General features: G+C 46.3%; 3 protein-coding genes across 5 annotated transcripts; 1 reads left to right on the top strand and 2 right to left on the bottom strand.

Annotated features, from left to right (window-relative positions):
- Window positions 1-593: 593 nt before the first annotated feature.
- cyfip1 (cytoplasmic FMR1 interacting protein 1) lies at window positions 594-16,719 on the top strand. The gene is made up of 31 exons (XM_057039418.1): window positions 594-831; window positions 4,087-4,207; window positions 4,379-4,468; window positions 4,765-4,842; window positions 4,930-5,031; window positions 5,123-5,304; window positions 5,550-5,646; window positions 5,796-5,924; window positions 6,041-6,145; window positions 6,449-6,540; window positions 6,724-6,841; window positions 7,064-7,186; window positions 7,271-7,396; window positions 7,469-7,635; window positions 8,245-8,392; window positions 8,846-8,999; window positions 9,219-9,375; window positions 9,504-9,600; window positions 9,776-9,852; window positions 10,014-10,122; window positions 10,200-10,319; window positions 10,416-10,615; window positions 10,915-11,002; window positions 14,106-14,249; window positions 14,360-14,450; window positions 14,750-14,880; window positions 14,956-15,028; window positions 15,115-15,209; window positions 15,320-15,558; window positions 15,622-15,769; window positions 16,093-16,719. The coding sequence occupies exons 2-31, from the start codon at window positions 4,091-4,093 to the stop codon at window positions 16,255-16,257; spliced, it is 3,762 nt and encodes a 1,253-aa protein (XP_056895398.1). The 5' UTR covers window positions 594-831; window positions 4,087-4,090; the 3' UTR covers window positions 16,258-16,719.
- On the bottom strand, window positions 11,425-13,583 carry LOC130529326 (fibronectin type III domain-containing protein 9). 2 transcript variants are annotated; one of them, XM_057039423.1, is made up of 2 exons: window positions 13,108-13,583; window positions 11,425-12,342 (listed from the first exon to the last, which is right to left on the bottom strand). In XM_057039423.1, the coding sequence occupies exon 2, from the start codon at window positions 12,269-12,271 to the stop codon at window positions 11,657-11,659; it is 615 nt and encodes a 204-aa protein (XP_056895403.1). In that variant the 5' UTR covers window positions 12,272-12,342; window positions 13,108-13,583; the 3' UTR covers window positions 11,425-11,656. The 2 variants fall into 2 exon arrangements, with proteins under 2 accessions (XP_056895403.1, XP_056895402.1); XM_057039422.1 differs by having other exon boundaries at window positions 13,399-13,583.
- nipa2 (NIPA magnesium transporter 2) lies at window positions 16,636-20,164 on the bottom strand. Of its 2 annotated transcripts, none has more exons than XM_057039420.1 (6): window positions 19,893-20,164; window positions 19,050-19,283; window positions 18,652-18,708; window positions 18,249-18,339; window positions 17,872-18,032; window positions 16,636-17,792 (listed from the first exon to the last, which is right to left on the bottom strand). In XM_057039420.1, exons 2-6 carry the CDS (start codon window positions 19,186-19,188, stop codon window positions 17,140-17,142), a joined length of 1,101 nt encoding a protein of 366 aa, XP_056895400.1. In that variant the 5' UTR covers window positions 19,189-19,283; window positions 19,893-20,164; the 3' UTR covers window positions 16,636-17,139. The 2 variants fall into 2 exon arrangements, with proteins under 2 accessions (XP_056895400.1, XP_056895399.1); XM_057039419.1 differs by lacking the exon at window positions 19,893-20,164 and adding an exon at window positions 19,366-19,520.
- Between the last annotated feature and the right edge of the window lie 112 nt (window positions 20,165-20,276).

The raw sequence follows: 20,276 nt of genomic DNA, 5'->3' as shown, positions 1-20,276 counted from the left end.
GTATTGTCTTAAGCTTTGCTTGTTCCATGTTAAGTTGTTGAGCAAAACTAGTTTGGGTCCATACCAAAAGGTTCCGTGTTATAGCCGGAGGAAGAGTTTTTCAATAAATATCAACGTTGGCCAGTGACTTTATCCCAGTTTTGAATTTTGGCCCACTGGGTATTTGAGTTTGACACCTCTGGCTTAAGAGAACTCAACTACGATGCAAATGACCACCAACGACCACTAACGACAGCATTCAGTAAATTCAGTAAAGTACATGTTTCTGGGATTAATTTTGCGAAAGATGAAACGTCTTTGTCCAGTTGAATTCTTTCAAGCCAAAATCAAAAGTTTCTTTTTAAAATCGGAGAAAACAACAGTAAAAACAGCAATAAGTGTATATTTTTCAGGGTTTTTTTTGGGTGAGTGTGTTTCGATTGTCCCTGCTCAGCCTCCATAGCTCAGCGTCCACTCTACTGTACATTCCTGGCACCGCTTTTATCCCACTCTCGTGCCCCTCTTTTATTCCGCCCTCGCGCCCCTCTTTTATCCCGCTCTCGCGGTCCTCCTGCGCTCGTGCCCAGGCGGAGCAGCCCAGCACCGCCCCTCTGAGCGGAGCTTCCTGTTGAGTTTCCCTGTTTGAGGGACAGGAACTCCCTGTTCGGCTTCTCTCCCCCGCCCATGATAATACCAGCCGAGGAAAGATTCCTCTGGTCGACGACGAGCGAAAAAAAAGGCTTTTTCGTCTTCTAAGCCTCGACCTGTTCGCCCGGGGGTTCCTGCTTCACATGGGGCTGAAATTCGTGGTGTAACCGCATAAGTTTTCCTTCCAAGCAGCGCAAACTCCGGGTGAGTACAGGCGACTGATCGCGGAGTTTTCACCCCCCCCCACGACAAAGTTGGCCACGGGAAGAAACTTGTCCGACTGAGACTGTCTGGTGTAGGCATTTCTTCGAGTGGCGAAGTTATTTTCTCCCCCCAGAAGACAAATCAAAACGCTTTATTGTCCAATGTAGGTGGCGGTAATTAGCTTGTGGAGGTGAACGGCTTGTCGCAGTCTAAAGTGAATGTCCTGGCTTGCAGGCCCGGGATCTGCCTAATCCCAGGCCACGACACGGAGCACGGATACAGCTATTCGGACTACCAGCAGGGTTTTCGCTGGTTTTAGGAACCACACTCACCGATTATTGTGAATAAATGACACTTCTATGTATATTGCAGGTGTGAAAGTACTGCGTCTAAACGCGTCAACAAAGCTGCAAGATCTTGTATCATGTAAGATCTAAAAGTTTTAGATCTTGTTGGGTGTTAGACTAAAACCCATTAGATTCCTTCCCGTCTTATGCGATCACTTCTTTGGTAAGTGTCCTAGAAGGATTTCGAGAATCACCCCCTTCCTGTTCCCACCCTCCAGATGTTGCATTGACTGGTTCACCATTATTCACCATCAGCTGCAAACGTGAACTGGCATTGAAGCATTATTGAAAATTTGAAAGGGGGGGGGGGGGGGGGGGGTTTCTGAGGTCATATTGGGTGGTTTCATACTGTCCCCCTGCCTTTGGTTTGATTTTCTTCTGCATTGCTTTGAGTTTACAGGACACACCTTGGATAAAAATACGTGTATTTTGGCAGCATGAGGAAAACCACTGAAACTTAATCGATGGTTTCTATTTCCTTAGTTATGTGCTTTTAGCTTTGACACAACTGACACTGTACAGCAGCACAAATGATCAAGATGTGACTGAGTTTGTAAAGGGTTTGCCTTTAACTTTTATCAAGTTCAGGTAACGTTCACTATTGATTGGCTTCATTTTCACAGTGAAAGGTTCCCGCTTTACAAGAAGATTACAAAAAAGAGAGTAGCCTACGGAATAAAATGCCATCATTTGGCTGAAAAACAAGATAAATCACAGAGCAGTTGGGATCTTTAAAAAGTACCCAAACAGCAATGTGTTACTTTTTTTAAAAGAGAGTATTTAGTGCTAAGACATTCCAGGACTGACACTCGAGTGGCAAAGACACTATGTAATTGACAGCAAACAGCTGGTTACTTTTAAGAACAGGATGCTCAGATTAGAATTTGTGACAATATCTTAAAAAAACAACAACTTTCTCACGTTCTGGAATCTGATAAACTAGTATCGGAAGAAAAAAAAGAAGACGCTGACCCCGTTGTGTCCAACATGGAGGCAGAGCTATGATCTAAACATTTATACTTGTTAATGGAACAAATTTAACATTCATTTATTAATGATCTGACTGCCTACAGAAGTGAAGTATCTGCATCTGTATCTGTATCTGTGTGTGTCTGCCACATCCTGACAGAACTGTGTGAGAATGATCAAAAACAAGAGAGTCCAGAACTATCTGAAGCCGCCAGAAATATATATATTTTTAAAAATCAAGAGTCGATCACGGTAGCATCAGTCGGCGTTGCAGCTTTCAGAATAAGCACGTGGCTGGAAATTGTGGCTGTTTTCACACCACTGAAGAAATCATTACAGCTTCTTTGTCACATATAAACTAGCACATTTTAAATGAAGGAAGGCTCAACTCCAGAGAGGGGGTTATCAGATTTGGTTTGCACAGTGTAGAACAGCTGTAATTTCAGGTGGTAACACGCTTCAGAGGGAACGTTCTGCTTCTCCGAGCATGCTTGAGGCTGTTGTGGTGGGTTCAGGGCATGTGGGTAACTATTATCAGCCGCAAGGTTTTAAACTAGAGTTTTGTAAACAATGATAAGTGATGGGGCTGTAAACATGGGAGTCTCGGGGGGTGACGGGGGGGGGGGGGGGGGGGGGGGGGGGGGGGCTAGTGCAGCGATGGTAGGCAGACAGGGTAACGTTGCCCTCAGGCTGAGGTGACGGTGTGTTGCCAAGGGTGACTAACACATGAAGGGAAAAAAAGAGGTGTTTATTGTAGAAGAGTTTGCTGCAAGCTGACAGGAAGTTCCTGGTTTTAGAGACCCAGACCTTTTCTGAAAAGTAAGATATTAAGCAGCCTTGTACCTTGAGTAAGTTTGGCTATAGAAAGTGATTCTCAATGGCACTCTAATAAGGATACAATAATAGCTCAAATAATGAGCCGTCCAATATGGCTTCCACTGTCCTCATCAGTCTACTGCTTCACAAGCCACCACCAACATAGCTGAGCTGTGAAAAGACAGCAAAATGAGGAATCATTAAACTCCCACCCCCCCCCGCTCAGACATTTGGCTCCACCATTAAGCAAGATCTGAAAAGTGCTTGACTTGTTACTTCCCCTTTTGGTTCCTCTACTGTCAAACTCTCATTCACAAGCAGCACCCAAACTAATTAATAGTCACTTGTACCGTTGTCAAGCTTTGTTGTGTATTGGTACTCGATGAATGTAAATACAAGTAATAGAAACTGGACTAGTTGGCACCTTTTTTGATGCACAGTTGCGTGTTGGCCATTTAGATCATGTACTGAAACCTGCTGATGTGTTTGAAGCTCCGTTTATTCCCCTTAATGCCTGCGAGTTGCAGAACAGTCCCTTTTGTTTCTGTTATGAAACGAGCAGTTGTAACGAGGCGCCGCAGACCATCGCTCTGCAAATGTGCGTTATGTGGAGCGCTCGTATCAGCCAGGCTGCTCCTCTGTTTGTACCGAAGCTGGTTAAATATTCCTAAATCCAGTGGGCTGCAAGGTTTGCTTCCTTTCAAACTCGCACCTAAGGTTTTATTTAATCAAAAGAAAGGGGTTTGTTATCGGCGTCAGAGCTCTGCTTTTCTGTTCTCCAGAGCAGGAGGCGAGTGAACTCTCCTGATCTGCTCCTCTCTGCCCTGCGAGCCTTTTGTGACGCTGGTTTTCACAGCAGATTTTTTTTGACCCACTGTCAGTCCTGATTGCAGTGGGTTTTTTGATTGTTCAGCCAGTGTCGGTGCCATTGAAAAGCCAGCAGTCAGCAGCAGTCTGAGACTGGGAAACGCACCCCACGTGACTCCACCATACACCAACACATTTAATATCACAGTGGGTGTTGGTTGGGTTTTCTAGCTGCGCCATGGTTTTATTGCTGTGAAGTGGGCGAAATTCTAAAGGTTTCTATCTAACTCTGACTGGTCTCTTACATACTTGCCAGCACCATGACATCGGCAGTGACCTTAGAGGATGCGCTCTCCAATGTGGACCTGCTGGAGGAGCTGCCTCTGCCAGATCAGCAGCCATGCATCGAACCCCTTCCCTCTTCTGTCATGTATCAGGTCAGTGCTGAAGGGACAAACCTCTAGTTATTCGCTAGATAAAAAGTCCACGTGCAACGAAACAAATCGGGCCGTTTTGCAGTGGTAATTGGCAGCCTTTTAAGATAGCGAGGCATCCTGCAGCTGCGTTAGTGGCACTATCTCTAATCGGGATTTTCCATCTCTCCACAGCCCAACTTCAACACCAACTTTGAGGACAGAAACGCCTTCGTGACTGGCATCGCTCGATACATCGAGCAGGCTACTGTTCACTCTAGCATGGTACGTGTGTGTGTGTGTGGGGGGGTGTCCTATATAGGTATACCTTAATCAAAGGTCTGTCACAAACAGGACTTGGTAAGAGTCTCGGTCTCACCACTGCATGTGGACAGAGCCAGAAACAGTTGACAGGAAATGAGCAGATGATTAGTTGTTTCATTTTATGAGAACAGTCTTTTCATTTAACGCACTTCCCTTTCACAGAAAGATTTCTAATTGTACCTGATGTGCAACCCTGTTATCAATTCTGCTGATTTATTTTTGAATATGTCTGATTTCATTTCTGTTTGTTGAATTAGAATGAGATGTTGGAGGAAGGGCATGAGTATGCTATCATGCTTTACACATGGAGGAGCTGCTCACGCGCAATCCCACAGGTAACTATTTTATACAAAATTGTACATTTTGCAAATTGAATAGTCTCATTTCAATAAAGAAAATCACCAAGTGCCATTTTGTCTCAGGTGAAATGCAATGAGCAGCCCAATAGAGTGGAGATCTATGAAAAGACAGTGGAGGTCCTGGAACCAGAAGTCACCAAGCTGATGAATTTCATGCATTTTCAGGTACGTGAAAATCCCACAATCAGTGGGGATTTTGTTTTCTTCTGAATAAAAGCCGTCCTGACTGAAAGGTCTAACGGCGCCCCTCTTTCAGCGGACAGCGATCGACCGCTTCTGTGGGGAAGTCCGTCGTCTGTGCCACACAGAGCGCAGGAAGGACTTTGTCTCGGAGGCATATCTGCTGACTCTGGGGAAGTTCATCAACATGTTTGCTGTGCTCGATGAGCTGAAGAACATGAAGTGCAGCGTCAAAAATGACCACTCTGCCTATAAACGGTATTCTGAAACACGGAAGGTTTTTATGTTTCATTAGCTTCCCAGTTGTTCGGTCAGACGCTAGGGGGCAACAGTGTTCAGGAGCTTTGTGTCATAGGTAGTGCTGTGCATCAAGCTGGTTGTCATGTCAGTGAAAACCTTTTTTGTTTGTTAAGATCTAAAGTATTGTGTTCAATATCATATGGATACTTTTACCTGTACTTTGCTGTCTGGAAATGTCCTAATTTAATGCGTCCTTTGCTCAGAGCTGCCCAGTTTCTCAGAAAGATGTCCGAGCCTTCATCCATACAGGAGTCTCAGAATCTGTCCATGTTCCTGGCAAACCACAACAAGATCACTCAGGTTAGCCAAAAATATGTTTTTTAAACAACAGTTATTGTAAAAGCCACTACGATGCCCTCTTTTTGTCCACTGTCAGATCCTGTCTGCTGAATTTATGGCATGATCAATAGTATTTAACTCCCTTTCTGCCCATCTTCATCACCTGCCAGTCTTTGCAGCAGCAGCTAGAAGTGATAAACGGCTACGAGGAGCTGCTGGCTGACATTGTCAACCTGTGTGTCGACTACTATGAGAACAAGATGTACCTCACACCCAGCGAGAAACACATGCTGCTCAAAGTAGGTGAAAACCTGCTGTCGTGAAATACCTGAATCTACAAGTGTGATTAATCTGCTCATTTGTTTGATTTTATTATTGGCAATAGACATCCAACACATATTATACTATGTCTTAGGTCATGGGGTTTGGCCTGTACCTTATGGATGGAAACAGCAGCAATATTTACAAACTTGATGCCAAGAAGAGAATTAATTTGACCAAGATTGACAAGTTTTTCAAGGTACGGAGGTCCCTGCATGTGCAATACAGTTAACACTATTTCACTTTAGGTAATGTGCTAATTAACGTTGTAATTACATGAATCGATTTATCTGTGATGTGATTAATGATGGTGGACATGTGGAAAGCCACACATTACTTTCAAATAGAAATCAATTAAAACAATATTGCTTTAGATAATCTGTTCATTAACGGGCCTGTTCCCCCTGAATATTACTGTATTTATTCACGCGTTAAACTGGGGTTATCCACACTCGGTTTAACCTGAAATTAACATTAACACAATGCTTTTTGGCACTTGCAGCAACTCCAGGTGGTTCCTCTGTTTGGTGACATGCAGATTGAGTTGTCTCGCTACATCAAGACGAGTGCTCACTTTGAAGAGAACAAGTCCAGGTAGAGGAAAATGTTCCATATTCTGGGTCTTGCAATGCTGACAGCCAATCCTGGTGCATTAGATTGGATTCTAAAATATTGTTAGTCAAAGCATTAAAGTAACTAAAAGTGTGTTCTGCCCGCACTTTATTTTTGTGGTGCTAAGCGAAGCAGGAGTCTTTATCTGTTCTTCTTGCACCATAGGTGGACCTGCACATCCATATCTAGCAGCCCCCAGTACAACATCTGTGAACAAATGATCCAGATCCGTGAGGATCACATGCGCTTTATCTCGGAGCTTGCTCGCTATAGCAACAGTGAGGTTGGTACAAGCATAAAGGGATTGACAGTCAGCCACCAGGCTGGGCAGGTCTGAGGTTCTATTGAGTCGATTGTCTCTGATTAGAGGCTCAATACAGTTCCTCAATATTATTCAGGTCCATATTTACACGGCCTCTCTAAAAATGTGTTTTATTTTGGTCAGAGGCGAGGGGGTGGGTAGTTTTGGATGGTGTTACATTGTGCTCCACCTGTGTCTATGAAGGTGGTGACTGGATCGGGTCGTCAGGAGAGTCAGAAGACGGACATTGAGTACAGGAAGCTGTTTGACCTGTCCCTGCAGGGCATGCAGTTGCTCTCTCAGTGGAGCGCACACGTCATGGAAGTGGTGGGCAGATATAAATAAAGCAAGAAGTTACAGTAAAGTGTCACATCTTTGGGTTGCTTTTCATCCTTGTGACATCCTCTACAGTATTCGTGGAAGCTGGTTCATCCAACGGACAAGTACTCCAACAAGGAGTGTCCCGACAATGCCGAGGAGTACGAAAGAGCCACCAGATACAACTACACCAGCGAGGAGAAGTTCGCCCTGGTGGAGGTCAGCAATGGCGTCACCACTCCATCGTGAAGTTTCGGATCTGTCGCTGACTAAATCGCTTATTTCTGGCAGGTGATGGCAATGATCAAAGGACTGCAGGTGCTGATGGGACGCATGGAGAGCGTGTTCAATCACGCCATCCGCCACACCATCTACTCAGCCCTGCAGGACTTTGCTCAGGTCACTCTGAGAGACCCCCTTCGACAGGCCATCAAGAAGAAGAAAAATGTCATCCAGAGGTACCAACCTCATTTATTTTCTAGGACTTGTAAAATGCACTTTGAAGTAGCTAACGGGGCAGTGTAATAAGTCATTAATTAGCTGCTCGGACCTGTGCTTTTTCTAAAAATAGTCCATGGATTGATGTTTTCCTAACACCAAACAAATTTAATCTAGATTTGAGTTTGGAAAAGAAAATGGAGCAAATAACAATGTGCCTTTCACGGCTCTATATCGACTGATATGGCTAAAAATTAATTTTCGTGGATGCATTTCATTTGCGAATAATTATTTTTTGGTCCTCTTGTTTATTTATTTATGCTGTCTGCTCCTCGAACCACCCATGTTGCTTCCTTGCATTCATACTGAGTCGTTTATACTGTAGGTTGCTGCTGTTTGGCTGATATTTGTCATTTTTATTTGTCAGCAGTAAACAACAAACATTTTCTGTTAAAAGAAATCAGATTTCTCTAAGATGCCTGTGCAGAGATGCTGCGTCTTATGTGTCTGATAATCCTAATTGAAACACCTACTGAGTTGCTTTTGTTGCATCAGAGGTTTTTTCTAACATAAACATGCATTTATGTCTGTAAGTACCCCCTCAAAATTGAATTGTCCCTTTGCTGCAGTGTCCTCCAGGCAATTAGGAAGACAATATGTGACTGGGAGACTGGTCGCGAGCCACACAATGACCCTGCCCTCCGGGGAGAAAAAGACCCCAAGGGTGGCTTTGACATCAAGGTTCCTCGACGTGCGGTGGGGCCGTCCAGCACGCAGGTGTTTGACCATTCCACCTTTGCTGTTTTCCCTTACTGTGTCTTTCTCAGGGTGACCCTAAGTCATTTTCTGGGTTAATAAATCGCTTTTTTCCAATGTGTATTAGGATGATAACCAGCTATGCAAAGATTTGTGGCACGTTTTTTTGCGTGGGCCCCATTGATGGAGATTTATCAGCTTAAAGCTCAGTTCCTAGAATTAATCTGCTTTCAGAATCATGTAACAAGTGATATAGATCTGAGAAGAACCCAAGAATATTTTCGTGTTGATATAAAAGGAAGTGCACTGGTGCCTGGGTGCTAAAGCAAGTGTAAAAGACCAGGGACATTTCTATTCCCTGATGTACTCATGTACTCATTTGAGCTTATTCATGCCTGTAAACACAAAAGGACATTAATATTTATAGAATTCAAGGTGCTATTTGTATGGCTTATGCTGCTTTTCTGTCTGCAGCTGTACATGGTGAGGACTATGCTCGAGTCTCTCGTTGCGGATAAAAGCGGCTCAAAGAAGACTCTGCGTAGCAGCCTGGAAGGGCCAACAATCCTTGACATTGAGAAGTTTCACCGCGAATCTTTTTTTTACACCCACTTGTTGAACTTCAGTGGTAAGAAGAGCCTCTTCTATTCCCATACAGGTGTTTTAACAGCTGTACTTTAACATTTAAAAGCTGGATATCTTTGGTAAATGCTGGTATCACACGTGTTTCTTTACTGCATCACACTGGGGAGGGAATTAAGCACACGTGACCTGCTGGTATCCAAAAAGAACTGGTCTCATTGTTGAAGTTCCTGCATCTTATAACTGCTTGTGCTCCTTGGTGCAGAGACCCTGCAGCATTGTTGCGACCTGTCACAGCTGTGGTTCAGGGAGTTTTTCCTGGAACTCACCATGGGGCGCAGGATCCAGTTCCCCATCGAGATGTCAATGCCGTGGATCCTTACTGACCACATACTGGAGACAAAGGAGGCATCCATGATGGAGTAAGAATAGCACGCAGCATCTTTCAGTAGCAAAGCAGGATTTCAGAAAAAAACTGGTTCGACCTTAGAAGACGAAGCGCTTGCTCGAGCGTGTTTACAGCTGCATCGTAACCATCTGTCACTTTCAGGTATGTGCTGTACCCACTGGATCTGTACAACGACAGTGCACACTATGCCCTCATCACCTTCAAAAAGCAGTTCCTGTATGATGAAATAGAGGCTGAGGTGAGTACATATGCTCTGCTGTTAAAGTGGCATAGAAGCAACACAATCAGTAGATCTTTTAATCTGCAATCTTACTACACTGCATCGCTGTAACTGTACCACATCCTGGAGTCTTGCAATGCATGTTAAAAGCCTATTATCCGAGCATTTATTTTGAGCTCTTTTATTATTTTAGGTGAACCTGTGCTTCGATCAGTTTGTGTACAAGTTGGCTGATCAGATATTTGCTTACTACAAGATTCTAGCGGGAAGGTACGTGACATAGATATATTGGTGGTAATGTCTTGGCTTTACCTTTTGAGCCGATAACCACACAGTTTTAAATGTAAGGTTTGTTCAAATGACACATGGATCATGAAAAAACAGCATATCCTTGTTTTTAGAAACCAATTCTTTTCTTTTGAATCCATCAGTCTTTTGCTTGACAAGCGTTTAAGGGCGGAGTGCAAGAATCAGGGGGCCAACATTCCCTGGCCGTCCTCCAATCGTTACGAGACCCTTCTGAAGCAACGCCACGTCCAGGTGTATATCTTTGTACTGTGGTTTCATTATAGAGGCACCATATTGTGCCGGCCTCACTGACGGCGTGTAAACCTCAGCTTCTAGGCCGCTCCATTGATCTGAACCGGCTCATCACTCAGAGGGTTTCAGCTGCCCTTTACAAGTCTTTGGAACTGGCCATTAACAGATTTGAGAGCGAGGACCTCACCTCAATCATGGTATCGTCATTTTACCCTTTTAAAACTGGAACAAGTGTCCCGAGTTCCTTCATCTCTGTTTCACCACGGCTTGTTTTGCGATGTGCTCGGTTACAGGAGCTGGAAGGACTTCTCGACATCAACCGAATGACTCACAAGCTCCTCAGTAAGTTCTTGACCCTGGATAGCTTCAACGCCATGTTCCGGGAGGCTAACCACAACGTGTCGGCCCCCTACGGCCGCATAACGCTGCACGTTTTCTGGGAGCTTAATTACGACTTCCTGCCCAACTACTGCTACAATGGCTCCACTAACAGGTGTGTCAGCTCACAGCATTGTGGAGAATTAACGCAGGCTTTTGTTCATTTACACACCAACTAACTGTTTTATAACTCGAGTTCCAAGCTGTTTGCTACCGTTACAATGATGTTTATTTGTTGGCACAGTTGTGGGTCATACTGGACACCACCTGCTGTGGTCCAAAGGAGTACCTTGATAAAGACGAGACGTGCTAAACGTCACTGAAATTTCAATATCAGTGGTTGTTGTTGATGTTTTGAAGCTTTAGAGTTCTCTCTGCTGAAGATGTTTATTGTTTTGTGTCTGTCCTGATTAGGTTTGTGCGCACTGTCCTGCCCTTCTCTCAGGAGTTCCAGAGGGACAAGCCCCCCAATGCTCAGCCCCATTACTTGTATGGGTCAAAGGTCAGAGGAGTTTATGTGGTCTTTCCACATTACTTTTGATATTTGTACCGATTGTTCTGACTGTCTCATGGTAAAGTCAACCATTTAGCACATCCTAGTTTTCCTGTTGTGAGTGAAATAATTACCAGACTGACACCTTTCTAGGCTCGTACCCTGGGAGAAGAGACAGAATATGAATGATATATGACATGATGATGAGGTCAAATCAGTTTGCAGAGGGATGGGAGGCAGACTAACGTGTCTCTTCAGTTTATTCTCTTTTCTCTTAATTAGATATTTGTTTTAAAAGTGTCCCAGAGGAGGAACTGGTGAAAGCATCAAACATCTAGATACATAAAGAGTATGTTGAGCTGATGAAGTGGATAAAAACGCCTGTTCCTACTGGATGGCTGCTCTTAAGAGAATGTAACAAGGTCAAAATATTAACATAAGCCATATAATGTTTTTATTTTATCGCATGAAAAGAAACTCCCATGATGCTTGACTACGTATTCTCTTCACAAAGAAATTCACTCACCAACAATAACATAATTATGCCTCAACCCGGCTTAGATTAGATGAAACATTTCCTGGATATTACATCAGTGGACGGTCACAGCCGATGCCTTTCAGGCCCAGGCAGGACACGGCGGCAATGTCCTCGATCCAGTTGACTCACACTGGCTCGGGGCCAGCCAGGCCAGCCCGTGTCCCCAGCTCATAGTCCTGGTTCATTATGCGGCTGGTGATCTGCGTTGTAAGGAGCGGACGTTGCATGTTGGTGGCGTGTTTGCTGCTGTCATGGCGTCCGGATCCAGACACCTCTTGATAGGTTGAGTTAGTGGCCACATGGCAGCCATCTGCACCCTGGCCGGGAATGGAGCAGATGGTCCGGAGACACCCCCACAACAGAACACCGGCAATGACCAGGAGCAAGATGCAGCCGGTCAGCCAGACGCCCATCGCCAGCTCCCAGCCGGCTCTGTGGTGACCTTCGCCGCTCTCGCTCAGAGTGCTGAACACCTGGCACTGCTCCCGCACCGGGTTCGCCGCCTGACACGTCACACACAGGAAATACGCCGTCTGGGGGAGGAGGTTGGCGAGGTGCGCGCTGGTGTGACTGACGGGGATGCGTTCTTCGTGCAGGAAGCTCTTGCGTTTGAAGCCCATCAGGACGCTGTTCCAGTTCGGATCGTACATGACGCTGTAGAACGTGTCCCGGCACCCGGGGGCCGACGGCCAACTCACTCTGGCCGAGGTGGAGGAGATGTTGTAGACTGTGATTCCCATGTTGCTCGAAGCAGGCGGTCTCTGGAGCTGGGGGGGGGGGTGGATTCGCTCTTTCCAAATCAAAGGCTAAGCTTTTCATTTGAGACGACAGGAACACGACAGTGAGGGGAGAAATTGAAAGTTTATGGTTTCCATGCAACACTTTCCCACATTTATAACAAAATACCCTCTCTATCCTCCCCTGGTACATAATGGAAGAATATATCCAAAATATATGACAAAGATGGGTTGGATCAAAATAATTAGTTGAAAGGGAGGTCACTAAAATAAAGGATCTGCTTTGATAGGAAATAAACTCTTAATTATGAAAAAGGATCAAAATCACATGAACTATTTAGTTTGAGACATTTGAAATGAAATTAAAATTCTGATTCAGGTTTTTTTTTCTCCTAAAAATGTGTTTTAAGTCTGAGAAAATAACTTGAGATGATATAAGGTCAGCATTAGTTCTGAATTGGGACACTAGTGAGCTACTGTACATTCTACTCAATGCAAATGTCAATGTTTATTTTAAAAGGGTCTTGAAAAGGTTGAGAGCAAAACGCTCGGCCCGCCCCCGTCCACACCATATGTCAAGCCTAAAAATTGAAAGGACAATAATCAAAGGATAATAAGAGGAAGGTTGAAGGATTATCTAGAACAATGTGCAAAGAATGGAGGGAGATTAGCATATGCACAGATGTCCAGTAAATTATGTAATGCATAGCGATAACAAAGGTTTTTATTAGTATTCAGAATTTGAAAACTATATCTGATTTTTTTTTTTTTTTTTAATGAAAAAAGGATTTATTCAACTCATGCTATTGCTAAAATAAGATGTGAAATAGATGAATCACCTGTATGTATCCACTCTTCCTCCCACTGATGGATCTAATGCTGAGCGGGTGCTCACTGGGAATATTACTCAGATCCAGCCTGCTAGACATTTCTACAGTAACTGCATTTTAGAGACATTCTTTACAACAAAGTCATTCAAGTTAAAGACGCCGTTCAGCAGGTGGGCGTAAAAACCAGAAAATGCCCGACTGTTGTTTCTTTCCTGGTGGTGGACCATGTCGACAACACAACCTACAGTCGCTGATGATGTCGGGCACGAATTAGCCTCATGTTGCACGTGTTGAACGTACCGATCTGGTTCTGATGAGGGATCCTGTGGTCCTGCTGCTCCGTCATCTTAGGATGTCGTCCGTCTGCTCTCGCGGAGCTCCTGACCCCCGTCTGCGGGCGTTCACCGGCGGGATTGGAGCAGATATCAGTGCGTGTCTCAGCGCTGCCACAGTAGTGAGTGTGCAGCTGGATTACAGCAGCAGGAGCGTGGCCGCGGCTGTCGGGGTGGGGGGGGGGGAGAGAGCTGGAGCTGCATGCAATAGTTCTCTATTCATTCTTCAGGTTTACTTTTCAAAAGTGTGATTTTTTTATTTGTTTTTGTACGCCCCCACTATTGCGAGGTTGCAGGGGTGAATCACTAAACCCTGCGAGAGTCTGACTTTGACTGGGCATGGTCACATGTGGTTTGGCACGCACCAACACAAAAATTCCCCAATTCAAATAAGAAAGCATTTCAATTGACCTATTTACAAAAGCTACACCACAGGTTTTAACTAGTTCATAACGCCATATCTTAGACCAGAGGGGGGGTGCTCTCTGTGGGGGAGGGGCATCAGAGGGGATGCACTCCTTGCATCTGCTGACCTTCAGTAGAGGCAGAAGATCAACATAAATAGATGTTACATTCAGCAACTATATTAGTTTCTTGTTTTGAGGAGTGTAATGAATTTAATCAGTTACCATTTTTGTCTTTTTACAGTATTTCCCATCCTGTTTTTAATTGCAGACCTTGAACCTGGCCTACAGCAGCATATATGGTTCCTACAGGAACTTCCTGGGTCCCCCTCACATCAAGGTCATGTGTAGACTGCTGGGCTATCAGGGCATCGCCGTGGTAATGGAGGAGCTGCTGAAGGTTGTCAAAAGCCTGGTGAGTAAAGCGGAGTCAGCGTTGCGCTTGGGGAGGCGTCATTCCGATTAGACAAAAAGCAACGAGCAACATTTGGACAACATTTCTGCCTCTGTTCTGCCTCTGCACAGCTTCAGGGCACCATAATGCAGTATGTGAAGACTCTAATGGAGGTGATGCCCAAGATCTGCCGGCTCCCTCGCCATGAATACGGCTCCCCAGGTAAATGAGCCCACCTCCGACTTCTGTTCAGATACTTCTTGTCATTTGGACTTGAGCCTGTACGTGTATGAACTTCCATCCTTGCTCTTTAAACACACAACCCTCTGGATGTGAGAGAACCAACGCTGTTTAATAAGCTGACATTAAACCTCTAAGAAGTTGAGCCTAATGGTCAAATTTCTGACATGTCGAAGCAGTAAAATAGGACCGAAGAGAGAGAAGCAACCACTCATTTCACTCTCCGTGGGCTTCAGAAAGGCCTGATGAGCAGGGAGTGAGCATCTCGCGTCTCTTCACAGGAATCTTGGAATTCTTTCACCACCAGCTGAAAGACATCATCGAATATGCAGAGCTGAAGACGGTTTGTTTCCAGAACCTGAGGGAAGTGGGCAATGCCCTGCTGTTCTGTCTGCTGAGCGAGCAGAGCCTGGTACAGGAAACGACCCAGCACAACGTGCGCGCCCGCTTCTCAGACGCGTGTTTTTGACGTGCCCTTGTGTCTCAGTCACAGGAGGAAGTTTGCGACCTGCTGCACGCCGCACCTTTTCAGAACATTCTCCCCAGAGTCCACGTTAAAGGTAACCGCCTCCCTTCTGAAGCCCGCCCCCAATGTGGTGCTAACACATGGTGTAAACAATGAAGGAATCGTTTGTTCCTCCCACAGAGGGGGAACGCCTCGATGCGAAGATGAAGCGTCTGGAAGCCAAATACACGGCCCTGCACATGGTTCCCCTGGTGGAGCGCCTCGGTACCCCACAGGTACGGCCGCCCCGGCAGTTTTTAGTGTTTGCCGCTGAACTCGGCGTTTGCGATACAAATGAAGCTGCTAATCTTCGTGCGTCCGACCTAATTTCGCCTGCCTCCGTCAGCAAATCGCCATTGCACGGGAGGGCGACCTGCTGACCAAAGAGAGGCTGTGCTGCGGTCTGTCCATGTTTGAGGTCATCCTAACCCGCGTGCGCGCTTTCTTGGACGACCCCATCTGGCGCGGGCCGCTGCCCAGCAACGGCGTGATGCACGTCGACGAGTGTGTGGAGTTCCACCGCCTCTGGAGTGCCATGCAGTTCGTGTACTGCATACCTGTGGGAGCGCACGAGTTTACAGTGGAGTGAGTACATCAGCGGAGCGGCGCGCCACGTTTGAGACGCCACTGACCCCGTTTGCTCTGCAGGCAGTGCTTCGGAGACGGCCTCCACTGGGCCGGCTGCATGATCATTGTGCTCCTTGGACAACAGAGGAGATTTGACATCCTGGACTTCAGCTACCACCTCCTGAAGGTGCAGAAGCACGACGGCAAGGACGAGGTCATCAAGAGTGTGGTGCGTTTGACTGAGGACAGCTTTGAAATGCTGTCATATGAGATTGTTTTTGTCCTTATATCACATTAAAATGTTTAGCAAATGCGTACGCTAGAAATGAGTTTTGAAGGGAATTTCAACATTTACAAGAATTAGACATGACAGGACATTAGTCCTGTGTTGAGCTAGCATCGCCCTCTAGTGGAGATGTGGAGTAACACGCACAGAAGCGTGTCTTACCTTATAAATGGACTAGAACTCTTTACCAAAAAGCGTGTGAGGGACGATTTAATCAACTCTGACCACATCAGACTTCACGTATGTTCCTTTTTACTCCACCACAGCCGCTGAAGAAGATGGTGGACAGAATCCGTAAGTTCCAAGTCATCAACAACGAGATCTTCGCCATCCTGAACAAGTACCTGAAGTCCGGCGACGGGGAGAACATGCCGGTGGAACACGTCCGCTGCTTCCAGCCTCCCATCCACCAGTCTCTCGCCAGCAGCTGAGGAGCCAGAACCAAGTTCCGGATCCCGTCTCCGCGACCAGACAATCCAATATTAAATATGCAATTCCTCATTTATTTTAGAGCTTTAGGAGCAGAGGACCATTAGTGTAACAAAGATGGGCCACTTTTTCTTTTGTATTCACTTGTGCCTTATCAAAAATGAAAGTATATTTCACCTTTGTGGAAGAATTGTTTTATACTTGTGGCTGAACGATTGATCGGGGAAGGGAAATTAGTTTTATGGGCTGAGTATTTAAGGGATTGCAGTGGTGCGTAATTAAAGGTGAACAGCATATTTTAAGTGGGGGTGGATCTAATTTTGTATTTACTACTGTCAGACTTGTGGCTGCATGCAAAACATTTTAACAGAAGCGAAATGTAACAAGTTGACGCTGAGCATTTATTCTGTGCCTTATTTCTAGTGTTTTAATCATTTTAAGTCAATAAATATGTAACAAATCTGTTCATTTCACGAGCTTTTCATGTAAATACTACAAAAAAAGTTCCAAATGACGTCCGACAAACTGTCGTCGCCTTCAAGTTATTTTGGGACAACTTGAAGAGGGGGTCGGTTTGTGTCGTCGTGGGCAGCAGGTTCAGATGGAGTATAAGATAAAACTTTGATTTGTAGAAAGTAAGTCAGTGCATGAATAGATGCGTACATAGGTCAACACTTCTTAGAAAACTCATTTACAGTGCTACACAGGAATGGAATCACGTCCCAACTGAATACGAGGTCATTCTCTCAGAAAAGTAAGGCAAATAAAACTGTTAAGTACAATCCATTGGTCAGTGCTCAGCCTGATCCCTGTACAGCTGATTGTCTCACTGGCAGGTTCCATAATCAACACAAAGGTCGGCCAGTCAGGGCGGGGACCGGGCCTCAATGATCCAGAGACGTCATGGCGCCGTTTCGTCTGGAGACGCTGTCGAAGGACGAACCCATGTCTCTGTCCTCCATGTCCTCGTTGGACTCGTGCAGCATTTCGTAGGTGCTGTGGGAGCCCAGGCCGTTGGCCGTGGGGAAGGCCCGTTCCTCCTTCCTCATGGACACGGCCAGGTTGGCCAGACTGACGCTGATGTCTTTAAAGGCGTGGAGCAGGAAGATGCCGATGATGATGGTGGAGAAGCCGCTCAGCGTGCCGATCACGTCGTCCGAGCCCATGTGGCCCCACTCCTTGAAGAGGATGGCGGAGCACGTGAGCACCGACGTGGTGAAGAACACGTAGTAGATGGGAGTGACCAAAGAGGTGTTGAAGATGTCCAGAGCTTTGTTCAAGTAGTTGATCTGAGTGCTCACGCAGGCCACCAGGCCCAGAAGCAAGATCCACGCTAGCGGGTTTCCCACCACGTTTTTTCCTGCGATGGCTTCTTTGATGGCGATGCCCAACCCTTTGACGCAGGACACCGACAGGGCCCCGATCACCGAGCAGATGGTGATGTAGACCAGGATGTTGGTCTGACCGTGGCGGGGCGCCACCACAAATATGAAGATGAGGGCCACGATGATGACCAACGTGGCAAACACACAAAACCCTGGAGAGACAGACGGGATCCAGTAAGCCGGGAGATCAGTTACCACCACAACTAACGGTCCGGTCCAGCCGCTCGCTACCTGGATCCACCAGCTTCTCTGCCATGTCTTCCAGGCTGGTGATCTCCTCCTCTTGCGGAGCGTGGATCACCATGGTGGTGGAGCCCAGTATGCTGAGCAGACAGCCGAGCTTCCCGTGCAGGTTCAAGCGCTCAGTCAGGAAGTACGACGACAGCACAGCACTGCAGTGACATTTACAGTCAGCCACGTTCACATTGTTTGATTTAGAAATGTGTTTTCCTCCGGCAGAGATCAGCTAACGTCACCTCTGCTTCAAACACAACGCTGTTGTCAGGCTGTTAAATGTGTAGATGCACATTACCTTTAACAAAATGGCGCTCTATTACAGAAAGAAGGTAAAGGGACATTTCTGGGGAAGGTTTTGATGAGCAGAGTACCTGACGAGCACGCTGAGAGCTCCCAGGGGTGTGACCAGGGTTGCTGGTGCAAAGGCATACGCCGCAAAGTTGGCCGCTTCTCCCGCCCCCACTGTAAAGACAAATAATGTTGGGAAACGCCGCACAAAACAACGGGTCTTGCAACGGAGGCAAATGCTCATTAAAATACTGTGGAGCTTGTTTGGGCAGTAAACATAAAACCTCCCAGTATGAACACGGATCAGGTAATCTGCAGGCCAAATAACAAATTCATCAGAATCAAGGCTGAATTCAAGCTGGTTGGGATGTTTTAAATAACCACACGAGCCACAACGGACCAAAAAAACCACACACACATCAAATACGTGCAGACACGTGATGCTCAGCCTCATGAACCTCACACACATATAATTAGATGACTTACTTGACAGCAGCCCAGCCCACCACAGCCACTCTTTCAGATAAGCATGGCCGCCCTGGCCTGAAGGGAGGGAACACATGTCAGGGTGCAATCCCCTTACTTCAACAACATTTGCACATTGAACAGAATCGGACTTGTACAATCATGGCGAGTGCAGCGCCAGCAGCCTGGGAGCATCTGCGCAGGAGGACGTGGGAAATAAAAGTTAATGATTGCGCTGCGACTTTCAAGGCACAATCACGTGAGCGAGCTTCAACTGCCTAACAGCTTTTGTCGGGCACACTGGTTTGTCGACTCTCGGTGTTGAAAAACTAGCCCAGGGAGTTCCTGGGTTTGGCTGGCAACCGCTTCCTTGTTCAGCGATTCGGGATTAAGCAGAAAAGGGGTTGAGGGTTGAATACCTGCCCGCATCGACCCCTTTCTCGCCAGTCTCAGGAGTCCTTTCTTCTTGAGGATGAAGCTGCCCCCGATGAAGATGCTGGAGCTGACGGCCAACGCCAAACCGACGTAAAAGTCGTACTTCCCCCGGTCCTGACCCATCGTGATGGTGGATGTGTTGTAATGCTCTGTCACATTTACCAGCTGACAATACAGTTGCTGACCAGGAATAGTGCAGTTGTGGCCAGCCCAGGCACCTGCAAGAAAAGGACACAGAAACCCCAAAAACATGTCAACCACCTGCTGAGAGACAAGCACAACTGTAAAACAATGACCTACCGTCAACACAGGTGACATTATGAGCTTGGAAACCATAATAAGATGCAGGCAAATTAGCCATCAGAACAGCACTAGCAGCAGCAACAAATCTGCAGTGGCTTAAAAGGGACTTGTGGTGGCTCGTGGACACCAAACCGGTCTTGTAACATCAGAAAAGCCTTGTGAGATTGGCTGCTTGGTAAACATAATTATGTGAGTGAAGAGGAATCCAGGAAGTCTTGCGCCAGTTCACCTGCGCGCACAGGGTGTAGCTCGTTAACCTGCGAGCGGCTCTTATCAACCTCGAAAATAGCTCATAACCCGAAAAATACGCGTGGCACTCATATTCTCAATCGCAAGGACACTTAAAACGGCCACGTTAAACTGCAAGTGTCTCATTTTAGAGGAAACAGTAAGCCACGCTAGCTTCATGTAGCAAAGCGGCTAGCTGGTGGCTAACGGCTAAATCGCCAGCGTTGTACTGCAATTTGGTTGACAAGTGTAAGAGCCGCAAGCTAGCAATAAGTAGCCATTTAAAGAATAAATACCTGTCGAAGTTGATCGTTTCGACGGTACCAAGATGATAGCCACCGGAGGTTAGCTGGTAGCTAGCCTGTTTCCTGGTTCTGCGGATAACCAGCGCATAGTGTCCACTCCCGGGAAGCCAACGAGCATGACGACTGTCTCGCGCAGCGCACGCGAGGCTCGTCTTCCGCGTGTGAGCTCGGAGCCTCGTGCCCTCCTCAGGCTGAAGTCCATCCAGCAGCAGGAGCGGGTCCACGCACCTGATCCCACCCAGACTGGATCTCCTAACAGATCTCCTTCAGTTGGTTCATGATCTGCCATCAAAGCTGATCAACTTCCGTAGACTCGATTTGCCTCCGTCCACCGAAAACCGAATGTCGGACATCGCAACTGTTGTGAAGGCGAAG

The sequence above is a fragment of the Takifugu flavidus genome, chromosome 7 (genome assembly GCF_003711565.1).
Source record: "Takifugu flavidus isolate HTHZ2018 chromosome 7, ASM371156v2, whole genome shotgun sequence".
NCBI classification, from domain to species: domain Eukaryota; kingdom Metazoa; phylum Chordata; class Actinopteri; order Tetraodontiformes; family Tetraodontidae; genus Takifugu; species Takifugu flavidus.
Note: the sequence above shows the minus strand (reverse complement) of the source record. Positions and strands in the feature narration are given on the sequence as shown.